Below are 11732 nucleotides of genomic sequence, written 5' to 3' on the forward strand. Positions count from 1 at the left end.
ATTGACAAGCGTGCATTGCGCCTGGAAGAAAGAAAACAGCGACGAAGCCTCTGGGAACGCATCCGAATCCGGAGACTGCGGGGGTGTAATTGTCGTTTCATCGTCCACGACGACATTCCCGCTGCTTCGGGCGCTCGGGATTACCAACTGCTCCTCCTCTTCTCCCTCCCCCAAATGCATGGGGGAGAGAACGAGCGGCGACAGCAGGGGAATGGCGCAGCACGAGGGAGCCTCGTTGGAACGAGCACAATAATAAGGGTTCTCGGTTTCGCCGTCGACGACCATCTGATCGAGCTGGAGAGCTGCCGGAGCCTGTTTCTGTAGCCTGGTTTGGGGTACTGGTTGGACCAGCCACGGTTTTGCCTTGCATTCGGCTTTGACGTTCTCGTTGTTGCTTGTCTCCATTTGTTGAGCCACAAAGATGTTTTGTGATCTCTCTCTCTCCTCTCTCTCTCTCTCTCTCTCGGGGTGATCAATGTTATGGTGGATGGATATAAAAGAAAGAGAAAGGGAAGGGCGGGTGCGTGTGGTACGAGAGGATAGGAGTGAGGCATGGATGGTGGTAAATGGGACTTTGTCTTCTTGGGGAGCGGGAAATAAGGGGCGTCGGTTATAGTGGCAAAGGTGGGAAGGTCTTCGAATTGGTATTATGCAGTGAGTTATACAGCATTGTGTTGCACATTTTTTAGCCGTCGAATCGTGCATTCGACGGTTTAGATCTCATCTTAACACTTAACAATTGAAAGTCGTTTATTGTCGAGATGAAATTCGAACCGTCGAATGCACGATCTGACGGCTCGAAAGTACGCAACACGATATCATTGTACAACTGTATCCTCCAATTCGTGTGGGTAAGGGGAAAAAGGTTAATTAATTTTGAATGTCAGTTACGGGAAACGGATTTTTGCTAAATACTCCTATGTGCTTGTCTTGACCTATTGTTTTTATTGCTTTATATAGTACCCAATAAAGTGTCATAATTGAGGGAGAGGCTACGAATTTATATTTTCTTCCTTCCCCACACGTAAACATGTGAAGCGACTATGAGAGAAACCGTAGATATTAGGTAGAAGCTCGTGAAAGTTGGCTCCGAATACCTTTTTTTTTGTCACACATAGTTATCTAGTCTACCCTTATGGGAATAGAAGAGGGGTACCGCTAAGCGGCATATAGGTGGAGCAAACCCACACCAAGCCCTCGCGCTGCTGGCATCGAACCATCACCTTTTATGTGGAACAGATGAGGAAGTGCCGTTGGGTTACAAGCCCGTTTGACATCCGAAATATCTTATATTACCAAAAAAACCCAAAGAGTTCAACTTTCGTAAACCACACTTTAATTTTAATTGCTTATGCAGCCAGACTTGGACTGGACAGTTGGGTGATGCGGGTAACATTTCTTATTTTTCTGGTATAGTAATACAGCTGTTACCTTGTTTCACTTAACTTCTTTTTTTTTTGAGTATTTTAGGTTTTGTCTTTAATCAATTTTTTTTGCATTTGTTAATTTGCGTTAGAATTTTGTGGATTATTAGTTCGTCTCGGTGAGAGGAATCGAAATAATAAAAAATTATGATTTTAATCTAAATATTTTAAAAACATCCAAGATAAAACTCAAAAAACACAATTTTTTAATAAAGACAAATTTTTTTTAAAATCAAATAGCTATGTGAAAAAAGGCCTAAATTGAATTATTTTTAATACTATGCAGTAGTAGTTATGTATTTTACCGAACTTGGTGTACTCATCAATTGTGAGCGGAAAGAGGAGACCACCAACAATAAAATTGGTCAAGTGGTCAATAGATAAGAACAAGTTTGTGTGTATACAGAATCACCATCAACTGTCAACCGTCTCTCTCTCTCTCTCCCTGATCGTCCAGAATGGCTTGCAGCGTGTCCGCTCCAACTCTGCTCAACCTAAAGCACTCACACTCACCACTACTTCAGCCCAAGAAATCGAAAACCCGTTTCTCTATCCCCTATATCAACTGCTCACACCCACCTTCCAAATTCCTTTTCTTCTCATCCTCCATTGCTCAATTTAGACATCCCGTGTCTAAAAATCTGAACTTTCTCTCCGGTGGCACCGCCATATCGAAGGTAACCATGCTAATTGAATAACTACGATCTGTTGCTTTTTTGAGGGTTTTCTGAGGATTAGCAACTGTGTTGAATTACTTGACATTTTTTGGGTAGGTTCGAGCATCTGCTGGGGGAGAAGCAAAGTCGCTTGGTTCTGACGCAACATATCAAGAAGCCTTCTCTTGGCCTTCTGTTATTATCCCGTACGCCCCATTGATTTCAGGAATAGCTTTTTATTCTTTTTGTTGACGGGTACTTTCTTCTTAGAATTTCGGTTGAAGGGTACTCAAATTTGTGTTCGAATTAGTTCTATGATCATGGGTTGGTGGCAAATTTAACGAGCATTTGGGTTTCTCCTTCAATCCTGTGCATGTTTTCGACTTTCGTTTTTTGATAGTAGGTTCTTTTTTTGTTTTAAATTTGTTGGAAGGGTACTCAAATTAGTGTATTCGTAAATTTTACGAGTAAGAGTTCATTAATACATGATTGGTGGCAATTTCGCAAAGCTTTTAGGGTTCTCCTACAAAAATAGGGGATTGATATGTTATTTGTTACTATTATACTGTTTAATCAAGTTGTGGAAGTGGTTTCTTGCTTGAAGAAGGAGAAAGCTATGGTACACATAGTTTGTACCCAACAATGTTACGTGTTGGTTGGTGAATGTCACATATTTTTTTTGGTATAACTATGATAGGTCTGTACCATAGAAGAGTAAAGTACGCATATTTATCGTCAAGTTATGAGTTTGATGGTTCATGCGTTATGCATTTTTTATAGTTCAATTTGTTGCATATTTGTTTGATTCGTTTGTTGTGACTTTTATAGTGTTTGTAAAGTAATATTCTGGTCAGTATGGATAGACTCTGTACGGTGACACAAACATGTTAACAATTATTTTGGTTGGTTATTGAAATTTTTGGTGTTTAGTTACGCAGCAGGTTGCGCAAATACTGATCAAAGTTATACCGGAGATGTACCATATGCTTCTCCAAAGAATCAAGAACTTTAATTTGTCCTCTCAAAAGTAGGAAAGCATTTTGGTATATATGCTAATTCCTCTGATAAGGTACTGAAATTAGTGATCATACTAACTTTATGATTGAGAGTTGGAGCAATGTTGCTAAGTATTTAGGTTTTTCCTACCATACTTGGAGGTTAAAGTTCAATATTCTGCTTAGTCAAGTTCTGGAGGTAGTTTCTTGCTTGAAGAATCAAGATCTTCTTTAATTTGTGATTTCAAATGTAGGAAAGCATTTATAGTTTACATAGAAAAGATGTTTATCCACTAAAACATTTATTCATATTCTTATCGGGTACGTGTTATCGAATAAGGTCCATTGTAGAGAGAGTGAACAGGTCATTTCCTTGATTTCTTTCAATAACTTGTATCATAAAATTTCAGGTTTCTTTTTCCAGCCTTAGGAGGCTTATTATTTGGGTATGACATTGGTGCAACCTCTGGTGCCACACTATCACTGCTGGTACAGTAACTGTACATGGGACAGTTTACAACTGTGCTAATGCTCTCTTTGATTCCAATTTGTATTCAGACATCTAAATTCCTGATTTTGGCGATCTTGTAGTCACCTGAACTTAGTGGCACAGCTTGGTTCAACCTTTCAGCCGTTCAGCTTGGTCTAGTGGTATGGTTTCCTACTTGCTGTACTATCCCGTATGTAGGGGACTGTGTAAATTATCCCCATCAAGCCGTGCCAATGGACCAGTGTCAGTTTCTTTTCATACCTGGCTTTATTTACAGGTTAGCGGCTCCCTTTATGGAGCTCTTCTTGGTTCCATTCTGGTCTACCCAATAGCTGATTTCCTTGGTACATCTCTCTACATATTTATATATTCAAAGCGATGTTCAAAACAAGTCCATGATTCTTTTTCCGCTTATTCGTAGCTGATTTTGTGAAGGGAGGAGGCGAGAACTTATCCTAGCAGCTCTATTATATGCGTTTGGGGGTTTGGTCACTGCCTCTGCTCCAGGCCTTGGGGTTCTATTAATAGGACGGCTCGTATATGGCCTTGGTATTGGTTTGGTGAGTTCAAAATGGACTCTTTCCGTAGTAGCTGTATAGTGATACTTCGGCTAAATTTTGATCCTATATTTATGGAGTTTCATTTGAGAAAGGAAAAGTAAAGGGATCTCTGAAGCTTTTTTTTTTTTCCCACTCTTTTCCTTTTCCTTTTGTTTTCCCTCCACACATCCAAGATCTAAATGCAGCCTAGAAAATAGTATTGACTATTGAGGTATCTTAGCATATCTGTCTTGACAGGCAATGCATGGAGCTCCTCTTTATATTGCAGAGACTTGCCCATCTCAGATTCGTGGGACTTTAATATCACTGAAAGAACTCTTCATCGTTCTCGGGATTTTGGTATGTTTCTAATTGACCTTTATTATCATTGGTAGGTTTCCAAAACAAGTGTCTCTCAGCCATCTATTTATTTTATTTTTCTATCATGAATGAATTGGAAATGGTATTTTGTAGTTGGGTTACTTCGTGGGTAGCTTTCAGATTGATGTAGTTGGAGGGTGGCGTTACATGTATGGGGTTAGTGCCCCAGTAGCTCTGATAATGGGATTAGGTATGTGGAGTCTGCCACCATCTCCACGCTGGTTACTCCTCCAGGCAGTTCAAGGTAAGGGGTCTCTACAGGAGCTCAAAGAGAAAGCCATCTCTGCCTACAGCAGGTTAAGGGGTCGACCCGTCGGTGACAAAGTTTCTGAGAGGCAAATTGAAGATACCCTTGGCTCTCTCAAGTCTGCTTATACAGATGAAGAATCTGAAGGAAGTATTTGGGAAATATTTCAGGGGCCAAGTCTGAAAGCATTCATCATTGGTGGAGGTTTGGTCCTTTTTCAACAGGTATTATTTTGTGATAACTAGTTGTTTCCTAAATTTTATATTTATCCTCTTGTGTCCTTTCACGATAACTGATTGTACCACAACCAATTGAATTTGACAGATAACTGGGCAGCCAAGTGTTCTATACTATGCTGGTCCAATCCTCCAGGTACTTTGAGTGATCCACTCTTTTGTGCACATCATCAATTTGTCCAACATTGTGAGTGGTGTCTCGAGTTCATTCAGGACTATATTTATATGCCATTTGGGATCCACGGCATCAGCCCCAACCGCTAGGCCTAATGACCTGTCGGTCATTCTTGGGATTTTTTCCCCAATTCCTCATTTTAGTTTCCTTATATCAAAAGGTTATGCAGGACTTAGCTTGTTCATTGTATTCTCCTTTTCCATAGTGAGATTTTTGCCATTGGACATAAGCTTTTTTCAATTTAGCCCAACTGCACAAGTCCTTTTCTCACATTATTGCCCCCTTTTCTTCTTCAGGATTCCTCATAACACCTTAACCATGTCTCATTTTTATTTTGTATTGTTTCTCAAGAGTGCTGGGTTCTCTGCTGCTGCCGATGCTACTCGAGTTTCAGTTGTGATAGGACTGTTTAAGGTACGCCTACTTTTATTTTCTGAAGTTCAGCTCTCAAACTCTTCAGTTGCACGATTTGAGTTCATCGTTTGTTCCATACTGCACTTTGTAAGAGTAATTAATTTTTCTGATTTATGTTCATGCAGCTGGTGATGACAAGTGTAGCTGTCCTAAAAGTTGATGATCTTGGGAGAAGACCCTTGCTTATTGGCGGTGTCAGTGGAATTGTATGCATATTGTTTACTCACAAAAAATAACTTCGATTTTGTTATTTGGTGAAGAGAAGCTTTAAGTCCACTTTGTCTCTATATACCACAGGCCCTTTCATTACTTCTCCTCTCAGCTTATTACAAATTTCTGGGAGGCTTTCCTCTTCTTGCAGTTGCTGCTTTACTTCTTTATGTTGGATGCTACCAGGTATACATTATCTTGTTGATTCACCCTTTATCCATTCATTTAATCTGGTTTATCTTCAAAAATATGTTCGGGAGTCATGCTTCCCTGGGACTTCCCTGGAAGCGTAACTTATATCATCGAGCTTCCAAAGAAAAAGTCTTGGACTAATAAAATTGAAAGACAGACAATCTTCTAAAACCATATTTCGATGTCGAAGTTAACCTTTCAAAGAGAGAAAAAGAATGACTGTTGTCAATGTTAAGGCTGGATAGTGATCTCTCTGTTCATATAATTCTATTTCAGATATCATTTGGACCGATCAGTTGGCTAATGGTATCAGAGATATTTCCACTTCGCACAAGAGGAAAAGGGATTAGTCTTTCAGTTCTTACAAACTTTGGTTCAAATGCTATCGTGACATTTGCTTTCTCACCGCTAAAGGTATTGGTTGCCTCCTGCAAATCCTATTCACTTCAAAGGCAAGCTTTTCACTGGCATCATAACTAACGTTTTCAAATTCTGCAGGAGTTGCTGGGCGGAGCAAACCTTTTCCTTCTTTTCGGGGCAATTGCTTTGGTATCACTTTTGTTCGTTGTACTCGTCGTCCCAGAGACTAAAGGATTGAGCTTGGAAGATATTGAGACCAAAATCTTGAAGTGAAAGCTCCAAAATGCAACAACTTTGGTGAAACTTCCCAGAACTTTCTAAGTGTGGTTTGGGGAGGTGCCAACTACTGTAACCAACACCCCATCAATCTCTTGTACATTAACTGCTAGTTTTCTCATAGCATGAGGGAAGAAATTTCATTTTCCCTAATAACAAGCAGCTTTCAGTAGTCCAATGATCAAATGGAATGGCTAAACAGGATTAATCGTAAAAGTTCGTGATTTAGTCTAATTGAGTAGGAGTAATATAAATCTTCTACATTCTACAACGTTTGTATCAATTTTTGCCCCTTAGTGTTTCTTGGGAGTGGTGGAGATAAGGGTGTTGGATTTTGAGTGATAAATCCAGTAATTGAAGGCCATACTCTGATAACAGCTTACATTACATTCGTACCAATATTTTGACAATTTTGTTCTACATTTTGTTGGAGAATTTAATTCTCATGACTCGAACCCAGGTACAACACTAGTGTTCCGTTCACTTGTTAAGCAATTGGTGCAGGAAAATTGTTCTCAGATTTTTCTTAGTGAAATGAAGTAAAGAAAAAGGAGAAGTATTCTCTTGCATGTGTTCATTTGATGAAAGAAATTTGTAGGAGAGTTAAAAAATACTAATAGTTTAATTACATAGTATACTAGTGAAAAAACAAGATCCCCCGAAAATCTTGTATTTTTTTTTTGCCAGATGAGTTTTGAGGAAAAATTAATTAATTCAGTGAGAAAGTTAGAGATATAGATCCCAAAACTTTCTTTGTATTTGAACACAGAAAAAATGCAGGAAAGTCAAACATTCCCGTTCTTTCTTTTCCTTTCCTTGCAACTTTAACAGGAAAATATCACCTCATGTCACAACCTCTAATGGAGTAAGAAGATTTTCCCAAGATTATATGCATTTGAGCAACTAATTGATCGAGTAATAAGGTGCAACTAGAGCTGCCACACTCTAAGCCTAGAATCACTTGAAAGGTGGTGTGCCTATCATTTTCTTCTTACTTCACATTTCTTCTATTTCACAATTTTTCTATTTTCTATGGCTACTTTTTCCAAGGACTTATAGGCCTCAAAAAATTGATGATAGTTTAGTTTCTTGGAGTATTAACACAAAGATATACATCCATTTTGGTGGTGAAGAAAGAAGCTCAAATCCTAACCTCAACAGTCAATTCTCAAGTCCATGCGGTGGGGAAGGTAAGTATATCCTCTTCTGTACATGGCCAACGGTTGTTTATCCCCAGTGTGTGGCAGCCATTAGCTCATTAACCAATCCACCTTATTTTCTACTCCAGCTCACTCTCACAGCCATCACCAGTTTCTAAAACACCCATTCATCTCTCTCCCCCCCTCCCTCTCTCTCACTCTCTCTCTTTTGGTGAATCACAGCCTACAGAGCAGGCCAGCCATGGCTTCAACCATCTCCACCGTCGGAGTTGTGAACCGAACACCGGTACTCTGTTTCCCGCCATTCCACCGTTCATATTTGTTAGTCTTTGCATGACTTTGATTCATTGTTCCATTTCTTTACTGATCTAAATTTTCACCTTTCTCATGGTTCTGGTTGAGTGGGGTTTTTTAACACCATAAATGAATCTTCATATTCGTATAACATCTGAATTATGGATAAAACCCAGTTTCGTGCAAAATTGAGTCATAGTGGAGATGGGTTTTGAATGTGGAGTTAGAATAAGGATTCTAGTAAGTTGGAGATGCCCTAAAATTTTGAACTTGATTCAGGATCAAGTGAGTTGCAGATGCCTTGAGACCATCTCCAACCCTTAGTTTTATTGTTACTAAAATTAAGTAAAAATGTGAGAAAATGCTTCATTCGAAATACTCTAATAGACAAACTCAAATTCGGTACGAGTTTGAGTCAGAAAGGAGATGGGTCCTGACATTTGAAGGCTTTGAATTTGATGGGTGTTTCATCTGTTCTATTTTTTTTTGAACTCTTTTCTCTGGGTATAGAAACATCAAAGCTTCTGCCATATGTTTGAACTTTGGTTGCTTTATGGGATGCAGTTGAGCTTGAACCGATCCACTTCTGGTGTTGCTGGCCCAACCTCATCATTCCTGGGTAGCAGATCCAAGAAGGTTTACCAATCCAAGAGCTTCAGAGTGAAGGCTGAAAAGTCTGAAATCGATGAGAAGAAACAGACAGACAAGGACAAATGGAAGGGACTCGCCTATGACATCTCGGACGATCAGCAGGACATCACCAGAGGAAAGGGAATGGTTGATTCTCTATTCCAAGCTCCTTCTGGTGCAGGAACCCATGATGCTATCATGAGCTCTTATGAATACATCAGTACCGGACTTCGCCAGTAAGATTTTCTTGAATTTCTCCTGAGACAAACATGATTGTGTACAAATTATATAATGATAGGAGACTTGATCTTCTGTAGGTATAATTTTGACAACAATATGGATGGGTTCTATATTGCTCCTGCTTTCATGGACAAGCTTATGGTTCACATTTCTAAAAACTTCATGACCCTACCTAATATCAAGGTAACACAAACTAAGATTTGTTTCCTTCAAGTGAACTTTTCTCTTATAACTTGGACCTTGATTTGAAGTTCTTTTTTCCTTTTCTGAAGAATGAAGAAAATCCTTGTGAGTTTTATGACAGGTACCTCTCATTCTCGGTATCTGGGGAGGCAAAGGTCAGGGGAAATCTTTCCAGTGTGAACTCGTCTTCGCCAAGATGGGTATCAAGTGAGTTCATACAATCTTTTTATGGGGAAAGCTTGAACTCAAATCCAGCTTACTGTTGGGCAACAAACTAAGCACACATACAGGAAATAGAAAGAAAACATGACACAGAAATTTATTATGTTTTTGAATGTGGAAGAAGAGTTACAATTTGGCACCTAGCTTTTTCACAGGCCTATTAAATAGAGCTAGTCTTTTTCAAACAACTAAATTACCGTAATAACCCGACACAAGGATTTTTGGTTCAATACGGATAAGGCTTCGCAAACCCAACACTTACAACAGTACTATAATACTAATGTTCTCCGAATTTCGAATCAGAAGAGACAGGTTTACAGAAAATTGCTCACAAAAAGCAATATGTAATCCAAATTTGAATACGTGTAGAACCCACCGCACACATAGTGAATTAGAGCCACACAGTAATCTTTCTATTGCATGTATCATGTGTATGTAGCATTGCCCATTTCAAATCTGTGGTTCATCTATAAAACAAGCAGTGTTTTCTTGGTAATAATGCTATTTCAGCCCAATCATGATGAGTGCTGGAGAGCTGGAAAGTGGGAATGCAGGAGAACCCGCAAAACTGATCAGGCAAAGGTACCGTGAAGCAGCCGATATCATAAGAAAGGGGAAAATGTGCTGCCTCTTTATCAACGATCTAGATGCAGGAGCTGGAAGGATGGGTGGAACTACCCAGTACACAGTCAACAACCAGATGGTTAATGCCACCCTTATGAACATAGCCGACAACCCCACCTGTGTCCAGCTCCCTGGTATGTACAACAAGGAGGAGAATCCTCGTGTTCCAATCATAGTCACTGGTAATGACTTCTCCACATTGTATGCTCCCCTCATTCGTGATGGTCGTATGGAGAAATTTTACTGGGCCCCCACTCGGGATGATCGCATTGGTGTTTGCACCGGTATCTTCAAAGCTGACAAAATTGCCCCAGAGGATGTGGTCAAGCTTGTTGACACCTTCCCTGGTCAATCCATTGGTAAGCATGTTGATTTCAAATGACACACAGTTCACTTGTGATATATTTGTTTGATTGTCGAAATTTTTTGGGTATGGTAGTGCTAAAATTTGAAAACTAGTACAAATGTGAATGCAAAAAGCACAAAGTTAGAGACAAGAAGCTAGTACTTGTTTTCTTGAATACTAGGAAACAAGTTGAGAGAGGTTGAATGAAGTTGAAAGAGGTTGCAAATATTATCATCCAAATGATATTTCTTAGGCACACTGTAGGAATCTGTTGCAATAAAATGATTTAGGCTTAGGTGAATTGTATGAGAATTTTGAAAGGAGACACATGAGAAATAGATTTTGATTTTATTTCTTTTTGCCATTCTGCAGATTTCTTTGGTGCCCTTAGAGCTCGAGTCTACGACGATGAAGTCCGGAAGTGGATATCAGGAATTGGAGTTGATATGATTGGGAAGAAGCTTGTGAACTCAATAGAGGGACCCCCCACTTTTGAGCAGCCAAAAATGACATTTGAAAAGCTTATCGAGTATGGAAACATGCTTGTCCAAGAACAGGAGAATGTGAAGAGAGTCCAATTGGCCGACAAGTACATGAGTGAGGCAGCTCTTGGAGAGGCAAATCAGGATGCCATCTCCAGAGGAACTTTCTATGGTTAGACACATTGATCCCGAAGGTTTTCTTTGGAGATTTTTAACCTTTCCCCCTCGTTTGCTAATGAATAATTACAGATGGAGAAGTTTTGAAAAGTTCTTTGATTGTCAATGTAGGTCAAGGAGCTCAACAAGTTCATGTTCCTGTCCCCGAAGGTTGCACTGATCCATCCGCTGAAAATTACGATCCTACAGCTAGGAGTGACAATGGGAGCTGCGTTTATTAATTGAATGAATGTAGGCCTGCTCTACTTTCTATGTATTTTGGTTCTCTCTGAGAGGAGATTGCACTCCGAAAATGAAGTGAATTGGTAGCATTAATACGTTTGTTTTCGTGACTGCTGCTGTGTAAATCTTGTTGGAAATATATATTACTTTCGCGCATAACTGGTGATTTGCGATGAAGTACTTTCACTCTCTTGTTTACTTTCTTGATAACTGCATATTAGATGTGGCAAATGGGCGGGTTTGGATAGATTGAAATGGGTCATGGGTTGAATATGAGTCAAAAGTAGATGGGTTAAAACGGGTTGGGTCAATTCATATCCAAACCCGACCCGACCCGTTTCCTACCTTTTATATGGCATTTGGCTGACGTCCCATATTATTTCATGCATTTATATGGCATTTGGCTGACGTCCCATATTATTTCATGCATCGAGTCGGAAAAAAAAGTCTGTTTTGATTTTCAAAATAGTTTAGGGTGGTTTGGATTAAAAAGTAAGGAGTGACTTTTTTTTTGTCTCTATTAAAAAAAATCGCATTTGTTAGTTTAATTTTGCGTA

At 39.5% G+C, this 11732-nt stretch overlaps 2 protein-coding genes across 2 annotated transcripts; both read left to right on the top strand.

Annotated features, from left to right (window-relative positions):
- The first annotated feature begins 1795 nt into the window (after positions 1–1795).
- On the top strand, positions 1796–6878 carry LOC131314682 (D-xylose-proton symporter-like 3, chloroplastic). Its single transcript, XM_058343499.1, has 14 exons — positions 1796–2101; positions 2198–2286; positions 3486–3564; positions 3667–3726; positions 3843–3909; positions 4001–4125; positions 4363–4464; positions 4579–4956; positions 5057–5104; positions 5495–5557; positions 5683–5763; positions 5855–5953; positions 6236–6373; positions 6458–6878. Exons 1-14 carry the CDS (start codon positions 1883–1885, stop codon positions 6590–6592), a joined length of 1683 nt encoding a protein of 560 aa, XP_058199482.1. The 5' UTR covers positions 1796–1882; the 3' UTR covers positions 6593–6878.
- Positions 6879–7729: 851 nt separating this feature from the next.
- Positions 7730–11331, top strand: LOC131314684 (ribulose bisphosphate carboxylase/oxygenase activase, chloroplastic-like). Its single transcript, XM_058343502.1, has 7 exons — positions 7730–8041; positions 8614–8915; positions 8997–9102; positions 9224–9309; positions 9835–10307; positions 10667–10948; positions 11065–11331. Exons 1-7 carry the CDS (start codon positions 7997–7999, stop codon positions 11172–11174), a joined length of 1404 nt encoding a protein of 467 aa, XP_058199485.1. The 5' UTR covers positions 7730–7996; the 3' UTR covers positions 11175–11331.
- The last annotated feature ends 401 nt before the right edge of the window (positions 11332–11732 follow it).

This window comes from Rhododendron vialii, chromosome 13a (assembly GCF_030253575.1).
Source record: "Rhododendron vialii isolate Sample 1 chromosome 13a, ASM3025357v1".
Taxonomy (NCBI): domain Eukaryota; kingdom Viridiplantae; phylum Streptophyta; class Magnoliopsida; order Ericales; family Ericaceae; genus Rhododendron; species Rhododendron vialii.